The 23,161-nt window shown below is 52.2% G+C and overlaps 2 protein-coding genes across 5 annotated transcripts in view; one reads left to right on the top strand and one right to left on the bottom strand.

Annotated features, from left to right (window-relative positions):
* The window catches only part of LOC114030760 (zinc finger protein OZF-like), a 47,065-nt gene extending 38,997 nt beyond the window's left edge, over window positions 1-8,068 (bottom strand). For 2 of the 3 annotated variants that reach the window (XM_027845637.1, XM_027845633.1), the window contains exons 1-3: window positions 7,149-7,384; window positions 6,147-6,273; window positions 5,826-5,921 (exon numbers count right to left, since the gene is read on the bottom strand). In XM_027845637.1, the coding sequence (XP_027701438.1) occupies window positions 5,826-5,921; window positions 6,147-6,273; window positions 7,149-7,184 (259 nt within the window). In that variant the 5' untranslated portion in view covers window positions 7,185-7,384. Of the gene's footprint in view, window positions 1-5,825; window positions 5,922-6,146; window positions 6,274-7,148; window positions 7,385-8,002 lie in introns of those variants that run through there. The other variant, XM_027845632.1, reaches the window with a different exon arrangement.
* Window positions 8,069-13,156: 5,088 nt separating this feature from the next.
* LOC114030769 (zinc finger protein 883-like) lies at window positions 13,157-22,561 on the top strand. Of its 2 annotated transcripts, XM_027845655.1 has the most exons (5): window positions 13,157-13,232; window positions 13,914-14,056; window positions 16,299-16,425; window positions 16,776-16,871; window positions 20,517-22,559. In XM_027845655.1, exons 2-5 carry the CDS (start codon window positions 13,949-13,951, stop codon window positions 22,046-22,048), a joined length of 1,863 nt encoding a protein of 620 aa, XP_027701456.1. In that variant the 5' UTR covers window positions 13,157-13,232; window positions 13,914-13,948; the 3' UTR covers window positions 22,049-22,559. The 2 variants fall into 2 exon arrangements, with proteins under 2 accessions (XP_027701456.1, XP_027701455.1); XM_027845654.1 differs by lacking the exons at window positions 13,157-13,232; window positions 13,914-14,056 and adding an exon at window positions 15,749-16,016 and having other exon boundaries at window positions 20,517-22,561.
* The last annotated feature ends 600 nt before the right edge of the window (window positions 22,562-23,161 follow it).

Here is a 23,161-nt window from a genome sequence, read left to right as displayed (position 1 = left end):
ACACCACACACACCACACACTCACCATACACACTACACACATACATACACATATACAAAACACACACACCACACACCATACACACACTACATACATACACACACATACACAACATACACACACAGACCACACACACATACACATACACACACACATTTAACTCTTGGGCATGGGGAGGAGGGTCAGAGAACATCGGTGACAAGCAAACAAACTCCGTGTGAAAAGAAAAGGCAAGAAGCCACGGCTGGGGCAGGGCCAGGGGCAGTGGCCCAATGCCTGGCATCCACATCACTGGGGCTGAGCATCCTCTGGTCTCACCAGCAGCCAAGGGGCGCCACAAGGCATGGAGCACCGGGCGGAACTCCTCTTTCTGAGTTCAAATCTGGTCTCAGACACCTCCTAGCTGTGTGACCCTGGCCAAGCCACCTAACCCTGTTTGCCCCACTGTCCTAATCTGTAAGACAGGGATAATAAAATCACCCACCTCGCAGGACTGCTGCGAGGACCAAATGAGAAAATGTCTGTAAAAAGCACTTAGGCCAGGGCCTGGCACATATCAGGCACAGTATAAACTGCTTATTCCATCCCTTCCCTTTAACGTCTGCTTTGTTAAGAGGGAGACAAGGGGCAAAAAGGGGGGAAAAATCTAAGAAAATAGGATAGAGAAGGGGCAGCCAGGTGGCGCAGCAGATAGAGCCCGGCCCTGGAGTCAGGAGGACCTGAGTTCAAATCCAGCCTCAGACACCTGACACTTACTAGCCGTGTGACCCTGGCCAAGTCACTTAACCTCATTGCCTAGCCCCCCTCAAAAAAAATAAGATGGAGGGAAATAATCAACAATCACAACTGTGAATGTGAATGTGATAAACTCACTCAGAAAATGGAAGAGGGCAACAGAATGTATTAGAAAGCAGAAATCAACAGGGCGCCATTTACAAGAAAGACACCTGACAGATAATGACTCAGAGAGAATAAAAAGAAGGGCCAGCGCCAGTCTGTGACACTTCAGCTGAACTCACAACAAGGAGGAGTGGCAATCACGCATTAAACAAGGAGACGGCAAGGACGGATGATTAAAAGAGGTCAACAGAGAACGTCCTTTTGGCTGAAAGACAACTGACATCGATACTAAACATAGGAGTGCCAAGTGGTGTAGCATCTAAATGCTGTTTTAAAAGGCCAAATGAGACCATGTAAAACTCTCTGATAAAGGATGTAAGTTCAACTCTTTCAGCCCTAGACAAATCTAACCAAAAACTACTAAGTTAAGGACCTGAATAGGATTCTAGAAAAGTTAGCTGTAGGGGATCTGTGACGATTCAGTCACTTCAGTTGTAACCCCATTTGGAGTTTTCTTGGCAGAGATTCTGGAGGGGTTTGCCATTTCCTTCTCCAGCTCATTTTACAAATGAGGAAGCTAAGGCAAACAGGGAGAAGTGACTTGCCCAGGGTCACAGAGTTAGTTAAGTATCTGAGGCCAGATTTGAACTCAACAAGGTGAATCTTCCTGACTCCAGGCCCAGTGCTCTGTCTACTACACCACCTACCACTCAGTTACTGAATGGGAAAAGGGAAGGGCAGGGGGAGTAAGTATTTATTAAATACCTACTATGTGTTAGGCATTGTTAAACACTTTACAAATATTATCTCACTTGATTCTCCAAACAATGCTGTGGAGTAGGTGCTATTATTATCCCCACTTTACAGTTAAGGAAACTGAGGCGATGACTTGCTTAGTCACACAGCCAGGAAGTATCTGAAGCTGCCTTTGAACTCAGGTCTTCGCAGCTCCGGGCCCAGCACTCCATCCACTGTGCCACCAAACTGCCCAACATGTACACATATTTCTGAGCTATGAATGGCACCATCAATTAGGGCATAAAAACTTCACAACCAAATGCAGAAAAGAAGAAATATTAAACACATTCTTTATGGACCACAGTGAAATAAAAATTATACACAATTAGGGCCACTGTAGAAAGGATTCATTGTAGTCTAAATAAATTAATCCTAAAGAACTAGCGGGTCAAAGAACAAATCATAGAAATAAAAGGTAACTTTATTAAAGATAATGACAATAATGAGACAACCTACCCAAATTTGGGGGACAGAGCCAAAGTAATCCTTAGGGGAAAGTGTATCTCTAGTCACTTTGATCAACAAAAGAGATAAACAATAGATCAATAAATTGGACACAAAACTTAAAAAAAAAAAAAAAAAAAAACCCAAAACCTAGAAGTCAACATATTTTCTAAAACTTCAAATATGGAAACAGAAATTCAGAAAATCAAAGCCAGAGGTGAACAAAACTTAAAGCTAAAAAAAAAACAAAAAAAAAACCAAACCACTGAGTTACTAAATAAAAAGAAGAAATGGTTTTTCAGAGAGGGATATTAAATAGATAAACTGTTAGCTAACTTGATTAAATGAAAGAAAGAAAAACTAAATTATCAGCATCAAAATTTTTAAAAAGAGAATTAACAACAAATTAAGAAAAGGAGAAAATTATTAGAAATTATTTTGCCAATAAAACTGACAATTTAAATGAAATGGGTATTTACAAAAATATAAAATGTCTAAATTAACAGAACCAAAAAGAGAGAATTTAAATAATCCTAATCTCAGAAAAAGGAACTGATTAAACTATAAATGAAGTCAAAAAGAAAAAAAAACCACAACCAGATGGATTTACAAGTGAATTCTATGAAACATTCAAAGAAAACTTAATTCCATTGTTGTGTGGGGAAAAGGGTTGGGAGAAGGGATCCAACATTCCTTTTGTGACACACAAACCAGGAACAATCAAAACAGAAAGAAAACTATAAACCAGTATCTCTCATGAACACTATCAAAAAATGATAAATACCAACAAAAAGGCTACAGTGTGGATTCATATTCAATGGAGGGATAGTAAAAAGGTTATACGCTATTACCAGGCTGCATTTAGAGCAGGAGGGCAGTATTGCGTATTAGGAAAACCACGCACAGCCTAGAACGTGTTAATAACAGAGACATGCATCAAAAACCAACTGATTTTATGGAGATAGGCAGGAAAAGCTTGTGGTGAAACACAAGACCCGCCAAGACTGGGGAGCAGCCGGAGAACAGGTGGGCTCCTCCACAAAGCTCGAGGAAATGTCTCCAGGACAGACCCCAACCAGGAAAACCAGACTGGACTTGAGACTGAGGGGTCGGTGGACATGAGGGACGACAGGGTCCAGCGAAGGGCCATGCCTGGCATTGGAAGTCGTGGACCAGGGCAGGTAGAGGCGCCAGAGCCACACAAAAGGGCACAACCGTGAGCCCACGGCAGGAGCAAGGCCACACGTACCTCCCTATTCAGTTTCAGGTCACAGACGCAGACCGAGGAGGGGATCTACCCTAGGCGGTGGCAGCTATCACGGGCCCAGGCCGTGGGAGGAGCAAGTCCAGAAGCCAGCAGAGGCTGAAGGCTCAGACCCCAGGAACAGAGCTTGTTCTCAGTTTCAGCCTCCAGCCTAGACTGAGGCCTGCACTGGAATAAGCACGGCTTCTCAATGGACTGACAGGAGCTAAGCCCAGGAGCAGTCTACTGGAACTCCAACTAGGGGCAAGCCCACAGTTGTGCTGCTCAGACACAAACTCCAGTTAGAGACTGGCAGAGCTCAGACTCGGGGGCAGTGATCACACTCTGCCCTGGATCAAACCACTCTGGGAGCGCTGAAGCGTGGAGATCTCCAGCTCGAACTCTGCCCGAGATCCTGGAGCAACACAACCCTTGATCTCCAAGAAAGGAGCTGAGCCCGAGAGGAGACAAATTCAGCCCAGACATTCCCTTTGGAAGCACCCAGAGCTTGGTCAGAGCATCAAGTCTGAAGTCAGAGAGTGGAAGAGAAGAATGAAGAAAAAAAAAAAAAAAGAATCCTATCATAAAGACCGATTATCTCACAACTTCAGTACAAACAAGGGGGAAGGGCTGGGGAGAACCTCACTCTCCTCTGAACTAGTCAAGGAAGGAAGAAAACACACTCACACCTCAACCCACCCACCACCCATACACACATACTCTTACACACCTACACACTCACACAAACATACCCACTTAGTCCCCCCACACACACACTCACACACAAAGTTGAGAACAGAAATACATTTCACTCAAAAGAGAAACAGGAGGACAATGAAAAGAAGGGAAACGATAAGAGGGTAGATTAAAGGAGGGATTAGTTCTAGAAGGGTCAAAAAGGAAAAAGACTCTGGAATTGGGTTCTGCCCGAGGCAAAGATAAGTGGGGCAGGGGAGCAGAACCAGACCGGCCCAAACTTTGAGCACTGCAGCGGAGAGCACCTTCCTTACAAAGAGGAGGAAGAAGGATGGATTGACAATGGTCAACGTGAATGGGCAGAAAGGATGGGAAAGCAGGATCCAAGGACATAAAGGCCCAGATGCTTTAGCCAAAGCAAAGACCTCAGACTTAGAACAACCCAGGGACCAACCTCGACTCCAAAGCCCCACGGGGCCCGTGGCTCCCTGCCTGTGGACAGAGGAGGAGCGGCCTACGTGCAGACTGGGACGGGACCAAAAAGGGCACTCATTTTGCTTGACTATGCGTGTGTGTTACCAGAGTTGTGTTCTGTTTTGTTTTCCACGGAGGGGAAGAGGAGGTGGAAGAGAAAATCAATGCCTGTTGATAGAATAAAGCAAAACAAAATAAGCCACATTAAAAACAAATTTTTTAAACACTGAAAATGGGAATAAATAGATTTTTCCTTCACAGGATGAGTCCATCTATCTAAAACCAAAAGCCAGTGCTATCTATAATGGGGTTAAACCAGAGACCTTTTCAGAAGGGTCAGGGGTAAAGCAAAGCTGTCTGGTGTCCCCGTGACTCTGATGGAGAGCTACCTCCAGCAATAAGACAGTGACAAGAAACTGGTGCAATGATCACAGGCAAAGAAAACAGAGTCATCGCTTTTTACAGGCGACATGAAGATTTACTCAAGAGTCCACTGAAAATGTTTGGAACGATAACTCTAGTGAAGTTGCAGCCTATAAAATCAGCAGCGGCATTTCTTCATAATACCAAAACGAAACAAAAACAAAAAACCCAAAACCAAAGCCCATCAGGGAGAGTTAGAAAGAGAAAGTTCAGGTAACGTGATGACAGAATGCTTAAAATCCTTGGGAATCTACCTGCCAACACACATGGAAACTATATTGATACAATTATAAAACATTTTACGTAAACAAAGACCTAAATAATAAAGAGGAATATTAACTAATCACAGGTAAGTTGAGCCAATGTAATAAGAATGACAGTACTACCTTAATTTATTAACTTATTCAGCACTATACCAATCAAACTGTCAAAGGATTACTTTATAAAGCTAGGGGAAGGAAAAAAAACTCATCTGGAGAAACGAAAGTTCAAGAAAAAATTGGGAAAGAAGGGGGGCCTGGCAGGACCAGATCTCAAATTCCACTCCAAAAAAGTAATCATCAAAATGATTCGGGACTGATTAAAAAACAGAGTTCAATCAAGGGAACAGATTAAGTCTACGACACACAGAAGCAAATGGGCACAGGAACCTAGAGACTGATAAACCTCAGTCCCCAGCCACTAGAGGAAGATGTCGCTATTGGACAAAATGCTGGGAAAACTGGACAGCCATCAAGCAGAAATTAGGGTTTTACAATGCCTCACACCCTATACGAACAAGTGACGAGGGAGGGGAGGAGAAGGGTGAGCTCAGGCCCCTCCGTCCCAGGGGAGCTGCCCACCCTGAGGCCCGCACAGTCAAAGCGCATCCATGCCTGGCTCTCTTCTTCCAGGCTCCCTCACTCACCAGGGCGGCTTCTTCTCGGGGGGTCTCTGGCTGCCGTCCACGGCGCGTCCCCTCGCTCCAGCTGGCTGATCACATCAGGACTGGACACCACAAGCCCTGCTCGTTGGGAAAGAGAAGATGCGGGGGGCCGCTGGGAATGCAGGAAGACCCCAAGCGCCCCAAAGCGGACGCTGCCCCGCTCTTGGGTCATGGGGAAGCCTGAGGCTGACGGCGCCAGCAAAGACTAGGGCTCAGAAGGAGGCGTCCGCTCCCGAAGCAGGACCCCGCAAGTCCTCAGGGTGGGGATGGGGAAAGGGGCAGATCCTAGGTGGGGCTCCTCACCCAGGCAGACCAGGTGCCCGTAGTTCTCCAGCATCACCTCCCGGTACAGCTCCTTCTGGGCAGGTGCCAGGCGCCCCCACTCCTCCACGGTGAAGTCCACGGCCACGTCTTGGAAGGTCACGGAGGCCTGCAAGACCACGGAGGCTGCTACCTGCCCCCGTTCTGATCCGGAGGCGTAAGGGGCGGTGTGGACCACAAGGGTCTATGGCTGTGTGATGGAGGGGTGGGGACTCGGCATCGTCCCCACGGGGTGGCGAAGGCCGCCCGTGAGGAGGGTTTCTCACAACGTTGCCACATTTCCACCAAAGAGGAAGGAACAACTTTTCCTGGACACTCCCGGTGAACAGGGAGAGGCCTGCCCTCGCAGGGCTTCCACCGGGCCAGGGCGAGTGGGTGGCCACCACGAGCCAGGTGGGCCATCTGCCCCCTCCTTCTTTCACCCTGCCCCAGATGCTCTCTATCCACAGACAAGCCTCTCACTACCAGAACTTCTCCGTTCCTAACCAGACCTCACCCTTCCCCTGAAATAAGCACTGATTAAGCACCCACTGTATACCAGGCACCGTGGTAAGCCTTTGGTCAACAGGATTCCACGGGTCCTCCAGGCCTCCCTGATTAAGTATCCGGCCTGGGGGTGACATCCCTCCCTCCAGGTGGGTGCTCAGCCGCCTCCACAACTACTAAGGACCCTTGGGTGCGCGAAGCCCTTTATACGGCTTACTGCATCATCCCTATTTTACGGATAAGGAAACTGAGGCAGACAGGGAGACTGGCCCACGGTCACCCAGTTCTGACTAGAGCAATTCTGAGTGAGTCTCCCCTCCTCTGCAAAATAGAGACAATGTTGGAAGTCAGCTCCGGGTCTTCCTGGCTCGCCCCCACCCTGAAGGACCCCCACGGTGACACCAGGAAAGCCCTGATTCTGTGGGAGTGCGGAAGGAGATGCCCGGACCCCCGGCCTGCCTGCCTGCTGGCCTCCCGGGCCATCCCACCCCAGCTCACCTGTGGGCTGCCGGGCATCAGGAGCACGGGAGCCATTCTCAGCTCCTGCCCAGGCGCAGGTCAAACGGAGGTCACGGGCTGGCTGCCTCCAGGGTCCGAGGGCCGGAACCTGAAGCCTCCTGGGAGTACAAAGGGGACACAAAGCGGCCTGGCCCCCAGGACCAGGGAAGGAATCTAGGCAGGCTTCCCGAAGGAGGGTCTGCCAACTGTGCCCTGGGGAGGCGCCAGGCTCCAGGGAGAGCAGGGGGGATGGGGGGGTCACAGATGGTGGGGGGGTATGGCAGGCGGGGGGGAGCCAAAGATAGTGGGGGGGCACAGATGGTGGGGGGTACAGCAGGTGTGGGAAGGCCACGGGGGGGAGGCGGGGAGGGGGGAGAAAGGGGGGGAATCACAGACGGAGGGGCACAGCAAGTGGGGGGGGTCACTGCAGGTGGGGGGCACCAGTGCCGGCCCTGCCCCTTCCTCTCTCTGGGCCTCAGTTTCCTTTCGATGCCAGGAGGCAGCGGGGCAGTGGGGAGCCCCAGCAGGAGAGGGAGAGAAGGAAGACCCTTCAGGTCCACATGCCACTCCTACCCCCACCCTCAGGAAAATCCTCGGCCGCCCCCCATTGGAGGCTGAAGTTCCGGCCCCGCCCAACTACGGGGGGGGGGCGGGGCTGGAGAGACGTAGGAGCCAATGGGGCCGCGGAGAGGGCGGGGCCAGGGAGGTGCGCAGGCGCAGCTCCTCCCTCAGACGCTCCATTCCGCTCCTAGGGCGTCCTCCCTCCCCCAAAGGCTCCGACAGCCGGCGCCGGACGTCCCGCCCCCTGCGCGCTTCCGTCGCCGCCGGGTCCCTGGCCCCCGGCTCCCACTCACCCAGACCTGGGACGCGGGCTCGAACCCCAGCGGCGGGCGGCTGAGGAAGGAACCGAGACAGGCGCGAGAGCGCGCGTCCAGGACGCGGCGAGAGGTCGGAACCGGAGGTTACGTCACGCGCCCCGCCTTCCTCCAGCCTCGACCGAGGGAGCGTTGGCGTCGCGCGAAAAGTCTTCTGGGAATCGTAGTCCGTCCGCCGCGCGCGACCCCGACTTCGAGCTCCGCCCTGGAGCGCGCGTGCCCGCTGAGCCTCGCTGTGCGTGTGCGAAGCAGCCGGCCGACCAGGGGAAACTGCGGTCCGGGAGACTAGGGGGATTTGAGTCCACAGGCATTGATTAGGCGCCTCCTGTGTGCCCGTCCTCAAGGAGCTCACAGTCTAACGGCGTGGAGGAAGAACGCGCAAACAACTCTACAAACCAGGGGTAGATGGGATAAATGGGAAGCGATCTGCAGAGGGGAGGGACTGGCGCTATGGGAGGTGGGGAAGGCGGGACTTGAGGCGGAGGGGACGAGCATGGGGGACGGCCGGGGCAAAGGCCCGGAGTCTGGAGCAGCCAGGAGGACGTGTCGGGGAGGAAAGGGTGAGACGACTGGAAGGAGTGGGGGGAGGTTGAGAAGGGCTTGGGACTCCAGGCAGTTTTATGTTTGGGCCTTTATTAGCAGGGGCCGCCAGGGGGCGCCGCAGTGCATGGGGAGGGGGCCTGGAGGCAGGACGGGCCGACTCCTTGTGGGGCCGCCAGGGGGCGCCGCAGTGCATGGGGGGGGCCTGGAGGCAGGACGGGCCGGCTCCTTGTGGGGCCGCCAGGGGGCGCCGCAGTGCATGGGGAGGGGGCCTGGAGGCAGGACGGGCCGACTCCTTGTGGGGCCGCCAGGGGGCGCCGCAGTGCATGGGGAGGGGGCCTGGAGGCAGGACGGGCCGACTCCTTGTGGGGCCGCCAGGGGGCGCCGCAGTGCATGGGGGGGGCCTGGAGGCAGGACGGGCCGACTCCTTGTGGGGCCGCCAGGGGGCGCCGCAGTGCATGGGGAGGGGGCCTGGAGGCAGGACGGGCCGACTCCTTGTGGGGCCGCCAGGGGGCGCCGCAGTGCATGGGGGGGGCCTGGAGGCAGGACGAGCCGACTCCTTGTGGGGCTGCAGACACCATCTGGGTGGCCCTGGTAAACCATTCATCTTTGTCTGCCTCAGTTTCCTCATCTGGAACATGGGGACAATAATAAGAGCCCTTACCTGCCAGGTAAGGCTTGTAAGTATAAAATAATATTTATAAAGTGCCTGGCACATAGTAGGCACTTAATGAATCCTTACCTTCCCTCCCTCTTTTCCTCCTCTCTTCCTCCCCCCTCCCTCCCTCCCTTTCTTCCTCCTTCCTCCTTTCTTTCCTCCCCCCTTCCTCCCTTCCTTTCTTCCTCCTTCCTCCTTCTCTCTCTTCCTCCCCCCTTCCTCCCTTCTTTCCTCCCCCCTTCCTCCCTCCCTTTCTTCCTCCTTCCTCCTTCCTCCCTTCTTTCCTACCCCCTTCTTCCCTCCCTTTCTTCCTCCTTCCTCCCGTCTTCCTCCCCCCTCCCGTCTTCCTCCCCCCTCCCTCCCTTCTTTCCTCCCTCCCTCCTCCCTTCCTCCCTCCTGCTGGCTTCCATTCTGCAGAAGACAAGAAGGAAGTCAAAACAGAAGAGAGCAGGAGAGGCATAGGGCTCGAGGGGTGGCATGGATACCCATGATCCATCTCACTGCCGTGGAGCTCTGTTCAGTCAGTATTAAACATGTATTAAGTGCCTGCCGTGTGTCAGGCACTGTAGTGAGAGCAGGGGCAAACACCAGTCCCTGCCCTCGAGGAGCTCCCCGTCTAATGGGGAAGATGGCACATAAAAAGGTGGAAGGGGTTGGGGCTGGGAGGGTCCGTGTGGGGGCCATGATGAAGTGCAGAGGAGAGCGGGGCATTCAGAAATGAAGAGCCCTGCCCTGGGCGCCCTCCTTACATGGCCCTTCTGGGAGGAGCTGTCTCTCCCCCATCCACCCTCCACTGCAGTCATGTCCTGCCTTTCCCTGAGAAGTCCGGAGGCCGTGCCCAGCTTAAAGGGGAGGTCACACAGCGTCTGTCCGTCCGATTCTCCTGCCGGCGGAGAGCCTGAGAAGGCTGGGAAGGGAGAGAGGTTTTGAAACAAATTGAATGGAGCATCTTTTCAGACGCCCAGAAGAAAACCAAAAGGCGGCGGGATGCGGACGGTTCTGTTACAGTCACATTGGCTTTAAAACCAGCTCCCACTGTGACAGACGTGTTCGTCATCTTTTAAAATGGTCATGTTTGGTGATGATTCAGTTCATACTTAAAATGAAAAAATTTAAAAAGTGATCGGGAAGAAAAAGGGCTGTTCGCAGACGTAGAACTCCCTTTGCACCCGCTTCGCTCCTCACTCGCAATCTCCACTGTCCTGGAATCAGTTCAAAGACCTACAAGGGACAGAAAAATAGAGCCAAATGCAGCTGCTGTGGGATGGGGAGGGGCAGCTGTGCAGGGCAAAACTTAGCAAAGCAGAGTCCTGAGATTGCGCTTGTCCGGGTGAGCTGCCAGCAGGAGGGAGGGCAGTCAGTGGCAGGCTGGTGTAGTCAGGGTTACCATAGAAACCCATGTGGCAGAGGCCTGCCAGGCTGGGTGCCCCCAAACCCCAGTGCTCCGGGCTCCTGTAGTTATCCCAGGTTCAAGAACCCTGGAGTCCGACCACATGGATAGAAAGGAGGGATTGCTTAGATCACGTCCTCACAGAATCTAGCCTTTACCTAGAGCAGGCCAATTTCCAGGGTAGCTGCAGTCTTGCAAGGAGCCTTAGAAGCCCCTGGGTCTGGGTCCGTCCTCACTGGTGGAGATCAGTCCCCTACATCTCCAGGAGGGGTGCGTGGAGTGGCAGAAAACTGGAGGGACAGGAGAGATCTGGGATCTTCTGGCTTCCAGCTCTGGAGGGAGGCCCAACCAACGTCGCGTCGTTATTCTCAGGACACACCAGAGGCTGGGGAGTTTCCCTTGGGTGATATCTGGGACTGCTGACTGAGCTGAGTGACATCCCTCCCAGTGGGCGAGCTCCTTCGCTCTGCATCGTCTAGTATGTGCGCTCATTTGTTTGGCCCCTTTCTGCTTTCTGCTTTGCTCTAGACTTGGACCAACGGACTTGTTTGCTCTGTGTGTACACTGTGGAATTGGCATTTGCTGAGAAGTAAAATTTTGAATATTAAGCTTGGGATCCTCCATTCCTCATTAAGAAAGAGTGATCAGAAGTTTAGCTTGAAGCTGAAAACTCTGTCCCACAGACTAACTCCTTTGGGGCAGCTAGGTGACGCAGCGGGTAGAGTGCTGGGTCTGGAGTCAGGAGGCCTCCTCTTCCTCAGTTCAAATCTGGCCTCAGACGCTTAGCTGGGTGACCCTGGGCCAGTCACTTAACTCTGTTTGCCTCAGTTTCCTCGTCTGTGAAATGAGCTGGAGAAGGAAATGGCAAAGCACTCCGAATGGGGCAAAGGCGGAGGCTGTAGGGAAGTCACCAACTGTGAGAGGGCTTTAGAAAAGCTTCTGAAGCTAGCCCAAAAGCCAGCCGCTAGCATTTACGTCACGTCTGGCCTTGCAGGCTCCATGCTGTCTCTGAGGTTTCTTCGACTTCGTCAGCCCTCTCCCTGAAGTGGAAGGATGCCATCTCAGGTGGTCGGGCATGCACTCACAGCCCATGGTTCAGCTCCTTTCTAAGAGGAATTCAGATACTTTAGAACCATGGAGGAGAGATAGGACACACTGGAGATGGAGAAGTACTTAGGGGTTATTTGAAGGCCCTTTCAGTGCTCTCCGCATTGTGTTTATGGGCTTGAGGCTTCTGAGTCTTTGCATTTTATGTGCAGTGAAATAACAGCCGTCCTGTGCCCAGCATGCAGTTGTCACTTTGCGTGCTTGGTCAGGAGCTGGGGATGCTGCTAGCCACGTTTGTGAAACCGGGGCACAGGAATCTGATCCTAATCAGAGAAAGGCCCTGGCCTTCCTATGGGTCAAGGAGGAGTTCGTGACTGTTAGAAATAGAGCCCCTTGCACCCCCTCAGCAGGGTTGGGAACTTAGCCCATTGCTTTCCCAGTTGCAGCGCTGGGTGGAGGCTGGCTCTCAATAACCAAAGTCCAGAGTGCAAGAAAAAGCCCAGGCCTCGGCAATGCCCTCGGCGCTGCCCAGCGCTCCCAGCTCTGAGATTCTCGGTGCCTCCCTGCTCTTCGCTGCCCCGTCCCGCCTGCCTCGCCATCCCTCCCCTTTGTGTCTTGCCACCCCCGGTCCATAATTTCGCGTAATTCCTGCCTTGTGGTAGATCCATTTTGGCAGAAATAGCCTGCCACGGGCACCCAAGGAGGAGTCTTTGCTCCCGTAACAGTGAGAAGGAGGGTTCCTAAGCTTGTTTTTAGACGCACAGAAGGACGCAGAATGTTGAATTTATTATCCACTTTAAAGGGAAGGAGGCTGTACTAACAGGTTTGCAGTTTCACCGGCAATTTTTCTTTTTTTTTGCATTTTTCAGCTTTTGATGTTGGACCGCTAAGTAGGCAGTGGATAGAGCAGCCAGACCTGGAGTCAGGAAGCCCTGAGTTCGAATCCCGCCTCAGATGCTTATTATCTGTATGACCTGGGCAAGTCACTTCACCCTGTTTGCCTCAGTTTCCTCATCTGTAAAATGAGCTGGAGAAGGAAACGGCAAAGCGCTCCAGTATCCTTGCCAAGAAAACTCCACATGGGGCCACGGGGCGTCGGGCGCGACTTAACAACAGTAACAAGTTTGTAGATTGGAATGATTTATTTACTTTCGTTAAATTAAGAATAAATAAAAGGAACTAAGATGCAAAAGCGTTTCATCGATAAATCAGTAAAGTCAAGGTTCCCTCCCCCAGCTCTGTCCCCTCTCTCTCTGATCCCCTGAGGAAGGCAGGTGGTCTCAGCTGGGCCCGACCCTGCCCAGCGGGGAGGGGGCAAGAGGAGCGAGAGGGAGGGCGCGTGTGGGAGGGGCCCAGCTCTGTGCACGTGGTGGGGCGGGGTTGGGCCGAGGAAAAGAGCACCAGACATGCGCACTTGTGGTGCTGGCCTGCAGACTACGTTTCCCAGAAGGCTGTGGGAACCAGTCTCTTTTCCCCAGCGGGGCGGGGTTCCGGCGCGGAATCACGTGTGCATCACTTCCCTTCCCCTCCCTCCAGAGCCGCTTCCTGTGCCTAGGCCTGTGTTCCTGCCCAAGGTGAGTGGGGACTGGAGCCTGGCAGGGGGCGGGAGAGGCCCCGACCCCGCTTTGGGATCCTCGAGAGAGGACGAGGGGCCAGGAGGAGCCGTGGTGTGGGCGGGGGCTGGCCGTGAGAGTGGGGATGCCCATTGGTTAGGGCGGGGGTGGGATGTGGCCACGGAGCCAATCAGCGGCACAGCTGAGGCCGCGCCCTCATCCTCTGCTTGAGGGCGGGGTATGCCTGCCAGGCCGCCCCGCCTCCAAGCCCAGGGTCCCGCCCCCTCGCCTGTGGTCCCGCCCCCCAGGTGGGGCCTGCCCTTCTCCACTAGGGCTGCTTCCAGTGCCTCTGCTCCTCCCTCCCCCACTGGAGCCCCGCCCACCTCCCCAAGCCCCGCCCCCGCCCCGCCTCCTTCTTGGGCGGGGCCGCCAGACCTGGGAATTCTCTGGAGCAAGAAATCCCGGTGAGGGAGCTCCCTCCTCCCAGGCAGATGGCCTCACTCCGAGCCCCCTCAGCCTCCAAGCTGCCCAGGGTCCCTGGGGTCTTCCAACCTGCATCTGAGGCAGGACTTGAACCCGCGGCTTCCTAGGCAGCCTCTCCCGGTGTGCGGAGGTCCCCGCTCTGCCTGGGCTGCCAGGCCCTTCCAACGTGTTTGTTGATTGACTGATTGAGGGTAGGCTGGTCTTTTTTGTGTCTCCCAGCCAGCTGCAGAATGAATGAATGAAGGACTGAAGGAATGCGCAGCCTAGGGTCTGCGTCTGGCCCAAGCTACCCACTCTGGCCCTCTCCTAGCAGCCCGGAGGAAGAGGAGGAGGAGGTGGGAATGGCCCCCGGGCCCCCCCAGGTGAGCAGCCCCCTTTGGGGCCTCAGAGGAGGAGGCCAAGCTGGGAGCATTTGAACCCAGGTCCCCGGGGGGACGCCCCCTCCCTTCTCCAGCCCAGGCTCAGTACTGAGCTGGCTGTGCAGGGAGGTATGCCAAGAAGCCCCGGAGGCCGGAGCTGCTGGTCCAGGGCGGACCCCATCAGACAGAAGTGCCAGAAGCAGCTCCTGGCGTGGGTGGGTCAGCACTGGTGCACCCCGCCTGCACGCTGACATTTCCTTTCTTGCCTCAGCCTTTGCTCTGTGCCCTCTCTCATCCTTGGGGTGCCTGGCCCTGGCCCTTGGGGGCCATTGAGTCCCAAGAGAAGCGAGACCCAAGGAGGCGCCGTTGGGAGGACCCAGTTTGGGCGCTAAGTGCCAGGCCTGTCGCGCTGATTCGGCGCCTTCCAGTAGTCTTGGCCTCGGGCAGGGGGCTCTGGGCTGCTGCCTGGCTCCCATGCTGACGAGCTCTGAGCACCGAGAATTGCCATCGGGGTGTTCCTTAGAGACTTTCCCTGCCCAGATTCCCCTTGTACCCTTCTCTTTCCCAGAGAGCCGTCCCTCAGACAAAGAATGTTTGCAAGGAGGGAGAATCTGTAATGTCAGATTCTTAGTAGCAAGCGTGAGGATGGGCACCTGGAGGCCGTGGGATGAAGCGGCACCTTCGCGAACCCAGGGCCCAAGGGAGAAGGCTGAGCCAAAGGACAGAAGGTGACTCGATGTAGGCGATTTCAGCACAGTGAAGTGGGAAAGCTTTGGGCTGCCGAGACACCGTGCCCTGCCAGAGGCACTCCCCGGCCAAGGCCACGTGCCTCCACCGTGGCCACAGAGGGTCTTCTTGTGCTGGTCTGTGAGGGTTTTATTTTGAATTTTTCAATGGAGAAGGGGCAATGGGAGCTAGACCTAATTAATACTCAGTAAAGCAATTTTAAAAGAAAAAATAACAGTTTTTGGATGAGCACAGTCAGTTCAGTGAGGAAAAGAAAGGAGGCTGTCAGCTGGGAAAAAGATTTGCATCCATCGTCTGGGACGTTTACGTGTCAACACAAATACCAAAGCCCAGAGAGCGAGAGCTTGGACGAATGTCTCAAGAGACAGGAACGGTTTGTTGGAATGACAGTGGCAAACTCTTAGCAGCCACGTGAAAGACTGAGCCACAAAAGAGGAGAGATGCAAACCAAAACCACTCTCCAGTTTCGCTTTGTGGGCAAATTAGAAAAGGTGGGAATGGCCCGTGCTGGAAGGGCTGTACAAAGACGGATCCCTGCAGGCCCCAGGGAGCCAGAGAAGGTTATTCAGCAGGGGAGGGACATGATTGCACCTGCTCCTTAGGAAATTCACTCTGTGGGCTGAATGGAGGATGGACTGGAGCGGGAGAGACCGAGGCAGGCAGACCTTCCCCACCCCCCACAGCAGCCGCTGCCATAGCCCAGGCGTGAGAGGATGAGGGTCTGTGCCAGGGTGAGGGCAGGGTCAGAAGAGAGAAGCTTTGGGAGGGTAGCAACAGCTTGGATGTGGGGGATGTGAGTTTGAGGAGACAGGGATGATGCCTAGGGGCCTGGGAAGAGGAGGGCGTCCTCAGTATTGATAAGAAGTTTGGAGGAGGGGAGAGTTTGGGGAAAATAATAATAATAATGACGATGATGATGATGATAGCCGCTAAAATTTCCGTAGCGCTTCCTACGTGCCCCGCACCGTGCCGAGTGCCTTACAAGAATTATCCCATATGGCCCTCATAACAGCCCTGGGAGGGAGGTGCTGTTACCCCCATTTTACAGATGAGGAAACTGAAGCAAATGGGTGAATCACCTTGGCCAAGGTCACACAGATAGTAAATGGACTCGATTTCCCGTGCTGCTCCCCCTGCACCTTCAGCTGCCCCCCAAAGGAGGAGGGCATGGGTTCCAGGGGACATCCACGCCAAGCTGTGCAGTGGGCAGCTGGAGGTGAGGACGGAGCTAGGGCTGGACAGATGGACCTGAGAATCTTCAGCATGGGCTTGCCAGCTGAGTCCTTGAGAGTCGATGAGAGGGAAGGGACAGGGCTATGGGGGACGGAGAGTTAGCAGGCATGACCCGGGTGAGGATGGTGGGGATGGCGCGGAGGAGATGAGAAGGGGCCGTAGGCTGGGTTACCCAGTGACTATTGAACCCCGCGCCCCCGCTGCGCCTTCCCTCCCTGTCAGGGCGGGGCTCTGGGCAAGCACACCCACGGATCTGCTGTTTCAGGGCTCCGTGACCTTCCAGGACGTGGCCGTGGACTTCACCCCAGAGGAGTGGGGGCGGCTCACCCCTCCTCAGAAGGAGCTGTACCAGGAGGTGATGCTGGAGAACTACTGGAACCTGGTGTGCCTGGGTGAGGACCCCGGGATCTGCCCCGGGGACAATCTGCTCCCTCCCTTCCAGGTCAATGCTGGGGAGGTCTCGCACACCAGCTGGAGCCCCCACGGGGAGGGCGTGGCCTGTGTGCCTGGAGCCTGACAGCCCGATCCCCTTGTCCGTGAGAATGTCTGTTCTTCCCAGAGACGCGGGGAGCCCACCTCCACGGGCTGTTGGCTCAAACAGGTCTTTGGGATGGGTTCTCCCAATCCCCCTAGAACCATAACAGAGACCTTGGCACCCCTCGGGCTCTCCCTTACAGCAGGGTCAGAACTGAATTCTGAGCTGGCACTCTGTCCTTCTCTCTATCCGATTTCCAATGAGCAGGACTGGCCCTGTCTACACAAGGTGTGATTGAGCATCTGGAGAGAGGGGAAGCACCTTGGATGCTGGAGAGAGATGTCCCAGGAACCCGTGGCCCAGGTGAGGCGGCGGGTCGGGTCAGGCCAGGCTGGGCCGGCCACTGGGGGAGGCACCATCCCAACAGGGGGTGGGCAGCTCTCAGCCTGGGGGGCAGGGCCGGAGCCCCACCCTTCTAGGGCCTCCCATCCTCAGTGGAGACCTTCCATCTCCCGGATGTCTCTTTATCTTACGCATTTGCGTTGATTGAGTATCAATTTTGAACTCAGATTCCTGCAGACTTGGTAACGGCAGCCCACCCCCAATCTGTTTTTCCTCTTCGTTCTGGATACGATCGCTTTCATTGTACAAAACGGTGACTTTCCTCAGCCAGCTTCAAGAACGGAGCCTTGTTGTCCAGATGTGGTCTGACCAGCACAGAGGAGAGCCAGATTCTCACCTCCCTCTTCTGTGCTCAGCCTCTCCTGATGTTTGCAGCCCAAGCCTGGCAGTCAGTCCACTGGAACCCCCAGATCTTTTTCAGAGCAGCTGTGGGCTGACAACTCTCCTCCCTCTCCCGCATGGCACTGGTGAAGTCACCATTTAGACCCACATCAGAATTGACATTTGTCCTTGTCACGCTTCTCGGTGCCTGACTCACCCCAAGGCTCCCGCATGTTGAGAGCTTTCTGGATCCTGGCGGTGTTGTCCAGTGGCCAGCTTAGCTCATCTTTCCAATTCTGCCTCGTCTGCAGACTTACTGAGCCTGCCCCCCAAGCCTCCATCCAAGCCCTTAATTAAAATATTACGTAGCCTAGGGCCAAGCCCCTTTCCTGGGGCCCTCCTGCCCAACGGATTAAAACCATGACTGGCTGCTCTTCTGGGGGTCTGGCCAACCAGCCAGCTCTGAATCCAAGTCATTGCCCCTCTGTCTAGGAGAGACTCGTCCTAGAACTTTGCCAAATCTGGGTGAACTCTGTAAACAGCACTGCCCTCCTTGGCCAGTTAATTAGGTCAGTCTGGTCTGAACTGTTCTGGACGACGCCAGGCTGGGTCTCAGGAATGACTTCTCCCTTTTCCGGATGTCCAGTACCCATCTCTTTAAAAATACGTTCTAGAGTTTCACGAGGACCCAGAGTCAATCCTGTTGGCCCAGGCTTTCCAGATTCGGTTTTTCCTTTGCTGACCATTGGACCACAGGGGCCCCTGTTGAGGCCTGCAGGGCCGCTCCCATTCTCCGTGGGAGACCCTGCAGGCATCAGCCCTGGGCCAGGGAAGCCCCGGGGTCAGTGCATCGTTGTTCTCTCTCTCTTTCCTCATCCTGGGCTTGTGCCGTCATCTCCCCGGCAGAGGTCCTCCTCCTGGGCCAGAAAACAGAACAAAAAAGCAGGAAGCAACCCCACCTTCCTCTGCCACCAGTTTTCACCACCTGTCTGCCCTGAAGGTTGATCCTGCCCCCTCTGGGGTCCTCTTGGTTTTCACAGTAGTGCCATCCTTTTCCTGTCCTTGTCCTTGGCTTCCCTCGACGGCTTCAGCTCATCTCCAGCTTCAGCATTGTCACCTCTTTTGCTTCTGTCTTCTGCGGGACATTTTGGAGATCTAAGTGGGCTAGGGAGTTCTCTGCACTTGCATTGGTCACCCCAAACAACTCCCAATTTTCTTTCTCATCAGGATTGTTTCCCTTTGGGAAGTAGTTATAATATCTAATGTTTACGTGGCGCTTTGGTGTTTGCCAAGAGCTTATTGTCTCACTTGGTTACTCTACACAATAAATTCCAGGGGCTCCCTCTCACCTACAGAATCAAATAGAAAATCCTCTGTCTGGCGTTCGATGCTCTTTATAACTGCTACCACACCCCTTTCTTGTGGAGGGTGCCAGCATCCCTCCAGCTTCCCAGGTCCTCATCCTCAGTGTAACTCCTTATTCTCACTCAGCTCAGACATCCAGATATCCTATACATTGGTAGGAATCCTTTGGGGAAGTTTTGGGTGCCCTGTGACAAAGGGACCCAGAGAGAATGTCTCTCTGAACCTCTGGTGGGATTGGCTGGTGTATGTGAGGGACCCCTGGAGACATCGTGTCTGAACCTGCAGTGGGATGGCCTTTTGTGCTGAAGGGAATCGCTGAGGAACTTTCACTCCTGACAACTTTATTCCTCACTGGAGGGTGATGGGGTGGCTTCCTGTAATCTGTGAGAATTTTATAAAATGATAGCTGTTTTTAGACAGATACTATGTTTTTGGAGTTAAGGAAGAACATGAATCCCAGATGTTTGTTAATTGTGCTACACGTTTTTTCCAGTGACCCTTTAGTATGAGTGAAGTCAAGAAGCATTTACTGAGTGCCTACTATGTGCCAGGCACCTGTTAGGTCTAGGAAAGGACGAGGTGTTGAAAAAGGACAATGCTTGGAGCTCCCCACGTAACTAGAGAACTTGCCAGAATTTGGGATGAGGACCTGCAGATGTTTAACTGGGAGTCGGGGGAGGAGAGCCTCAGGGTGGGAGTTTGTAGTTTGGCTTGATTAAGGTAGTCTCAGACAGTGACTCAGTGAATCCAGAGTGTAACTGGCGATGAATAAACATTTAACTTTGAGAGGAATGAAGTGCTTTAATCATTGGGAGGATGGTGGATGATCCCCACAGAGAACAGCATGTTGAACCAATCAGGTGCAGCCAGACTGGTGGTGGCGGAGCTCGAGCAAAGCCCTTAGAGGGAAGTCACGTGGGGGGGGAGTTTCTGTTCCTTTCTCCCTCTCGCCTGCTCCCCTCGACCTTCCCTCTGCAGCCGTGTGATGACCCTCCAAAGTCACCCAGCAAAGGGCGATGCTTGAGGGGAACAGATCAGTACTTGGAAAAAGGAGACAAGGACTGCAGTAGGCAGGAACTGTGAGGTACCCCCTTGTGACAAGGCAGCCAGGAGGCGCCATCATGCATAAGGCACCAGGCCTGGAGTCAGAAAGAACCGAGTTCAAGTCTGGCCTCAGATACTAACTAGCTGTGTGACCCTGGGCAAGTCACCTCTGTTTGCCTCAGTTATCTATAAAATGAGGATAATAGCACCCACTTCCCAAGGTTGTCTTACAGATCCAATGAGATTGTATTCGTAAAGCTACAGAAATTCTAATGATGATGCTGATGTTAACTTTGAGTCTGAGCCTGCTGTCCTCAGGTACCTCTTAGTGTAAAAGGCAGGTGGGTCTCCAGTTTGTGGGGAATGTCTGATCCCAGCTATTCTACTCCACCTGTTTAATAAGGGACCTTTGCTGAAAAGCTGATTGAGCCTGCTAGCTACTTATCAGTGGGAACCACACTTCGGGGAGGCTTGTGAAAGACAGTACTCAACACAGATCCTAGCACCTCAGGGTAACCCCTAGAACTTCGAGGGGCATGGTAGTCAGCTGCTGTTGTACCAGCGTGAGAGGAGTTGGAATGGCTCTGGAGGGTGTGTTATACTGTGACTGAAGGCAGGAAGTGAGAATCGGTGGTCAAAGAATCTTGGGGGACATTTAGAGGAAGTAACTGGGAAAATTCTGATATTTATATATTGAAATTCATTAACTTAAAATTACTAAGCAAGTTTTAGTTGTTTATATTGATATTCAGTATGAATTTCTCATGGTTATTTAATTTTTAAAGAAAGTGGACTGGCCTTAGAGCCAAAAGACTTTTATGATTATGACAAAGGGAATAAGGAGAAAATATTTACATTTTTTTCTCTTCCTTTCAGTTTCAGAAATAAGGCCTCAAACCAGGGTGTCAGCTCCAGAGCTGAGCCTTTCTGGGGCAGTATCCCATCAGAGATTACCAAAGGATAGTCCTCCTGTCTCCAAATCAGGAAAAGTCTGGGAGGGTGATCCTAGGGTAGAAAGAGAGAAGAGCGATAAGCCAAAAAATCTCCATAAATGTGATAAACATAGGAAGAGCTTTCGACGGAATACAAACAGAAAAAACAGCCATCAGGTCTACTCAAAGAAGGTCATTTACAAGTATCTCCAACAGGGAAAATACTCTGATTACAATTCAGACCTCATTCAGCATCGGAGACTTAATGCTGCAGCAAAGTCTTATGAATGTCATGAATGTGGAAAAGCCTTCCGGGGGAGCACGGGGCTTGCTGGACACCAGCGAATTCACCGAGGAGAGAAACCTTATGAGTGCATTGAATGTGGGAAGGCCTTCCGATGGAGCACCCAACTTACTGTTCACCAGAGAATTCACACTGGAGAAAAACCATATGAATGCAATGAATGTGGGAAGGCCTTCTATCGAAGTTCACAGCTTGCTGAACATCGTCGAATTCATACTGGAGAAAAACCTTATGGATGTAATGAATGTGGGAAGGCCTTCCGCCGGAGCACACAACTGACTGTACATCAGAGAATTCATACTGGAAAGAAGCCTTACGAATGTAGTGGATGTGGGAAGACCTTTCACCAGAGAAAGGGACTTACTCAGCATGAGATAATTCATACTCGAGATAAAGCTCACAAATGTAATGAATGTGGGAAGGGTTTTCGAAGGAGCTCACAGCTTTCTGAACATCAGAAAGTTCATACTGGAGAAAAACCTTATGGATGTGATGAATGTGGGAAAGCCTTTAGTCGGAGCACACAACTTGCTATACATCAGAGAATTCATACCGGAGAGAAGCCTTATGAATGTAATGAATGTGGGAAGACCTTCTGCTGGAGCACACAGCTCACTGTACATCAGAGAATTCACACTAGAGAGAAGCTTTTTGAATGTGATGAGTGTGGAAAGACTTTCCACCAGAGTGCATTGCTTACTCGACATCAGATCATTCATACTGAGGAGAAATCTTATGAATGTTCTGCATGTGGGAAGTGCTTCCGCCGAAACATAGAACTTACCCGACATCAGTCAGTTCACACTGGGGAAAAACCTTATGAATGCAATGAATGTGGGAAGGCTTTCCGTCTGAGCACGGGACTACATCTACACCAGAGAATTCATACTGGAGAAAAACCTTATGAATGTAGTGAATGTGGGAAAGCCTTCCGCCGGAACACAGAACTTACTCGTCATCAGAGAGTTCATACTGGAGAGAAACGTTACGAATGCAGTGAATGTGGCAAGGCCTTCAGCCGAAGCACGGGACTTACTGAACACCTGACGATTCACACAGGAGAGAAACCTTATCAATGTAAGGAATGTGGGAGGGCCTTCCGTCTGAGCAAGCACCTCACTCAGCATTACAGAACTCACAGTGGAGAGAAGGCTTATGAAGGGAAAATCTAGTAAATACAATCAGAAGGCATTCAGCTGGAGTACGCTCTCCTGGAAATTAGAGAATTCATGACACCTGTGAATTGTTTGGGAATGGCTGAACATACTGGTGTGTGCAGTGGTGAACTGTTGTGCACCAAGAAATGATGTGTTTGAGGAATTCAGAGAAACTTGATAAGATTGGTATGAACTGATTCAGAGTGAAGTAGGCAGAGCCAGAAGACTAGTATACACTGTGAATACCATGATGCAAATGGAACTACTCTAAGGAAGTTGAAATTTGAGTATTTATAGTGACTAAGCTCTGTCCCAAAGAACAGATAATGAAACATGCCTTCCTCCTCTTGGCAGAAAGGTGAAGGGTTACAGGGGCAGAATGTTGTATATGTTGTTGGATTTGAACACTGTATCTGTTGCTTTTTATAAAAGAGAGTTCAGTTCTGGGGTAGTTCTGGGATATATCTAGATATAACTGATAGAAAAGCACAGTCTATCATATTTTTTTTTTCAAAAATAAATCAGAAAAGTAAGGGAAATCCCAAAATAGATGGAGCAAATCACTATTAAGTTTCCCACGGTGGAAGTTCCAGCTCTCACATCCCCAGCTTCCTTCCTCCAACTCTCACACTTATAGCTGATGATTTAAACTCTTAATTTACCAAGAATGGCAACTGATGAGTATTTTCTTTTTCAACTCTGCTCATCAACTTAGAATCCTCACCTTGTATCTCTTTGGTCTTTTTCCTGTGTCCCTAACTTCACCTCCTTCTGCTCATTCCAAGGCCTTTCTCTCGCAAGCATCCTTTCCCTCTCTAGAATCTAAAATCTGTCCTTTTCTGGATGTTTTCCAACTGCCTGCTGAGATCTTGATTAATAAACTCACATACACACAGGCACACAAAACAATAACCTCACAAACCACATCCAACTATTTATCCATCTCTCTTTCCCTTCACTGTCAAACTTTGAAAAAAAGCTGCCAATGTCCAATAAAAACAGGAGCTTAAATTTTAAAATTTTTAACCTTTTAACCTAAAATTTTAAAACCTTTTAAAGGTTTACAAAGGACTTTACTTATCTGACTTCATCCTCACCAAGACTTTGTAGCATAACTTCTACAAGTAC

Source organism: Vombatus ursinus, unplaced genomic scaffold, assembly GCF_900497805.2.
Source record: "Vombatus ursinus unplaced genomic scaffold, bare-nosed wombat genome assembly UNPS02015012.1, whole genome shotgun sequence".
NCBI classification, from domain to species: Eukaryota; Metazoa; Chordata; class Mammalia; order Diprotodontia; family Vombatidae; genus Vombatus; species Vombatus ursinus.
This window is presented reverse-complemented; position numbering and strand designations above follow the sequence as displayed.

Coding starts and splice junctions, on each gene's coding strand:
- LOC114030769 (XM_027845654.1), top strand. CDS start 15,906: ATGGACTCGATTTCCCGTGCTGCTCCCCCTGCACCTTCAGCTGCCCCC. Junction 16,426..16,775: donor CTGGAACCTGGTGTGCCTGG/GTGAGGACCCCG, acceptor TCCAATGAGCAG/GACTGGCCCTGTCTACACAA. Junction 16,872..20,516: donor CCCAGGAACCCGTGGCCCAG/GTGAGGCGGCGG, acceptor TCTTCCTTTCAG/TTTCAGAAATAAGGCCTCAA.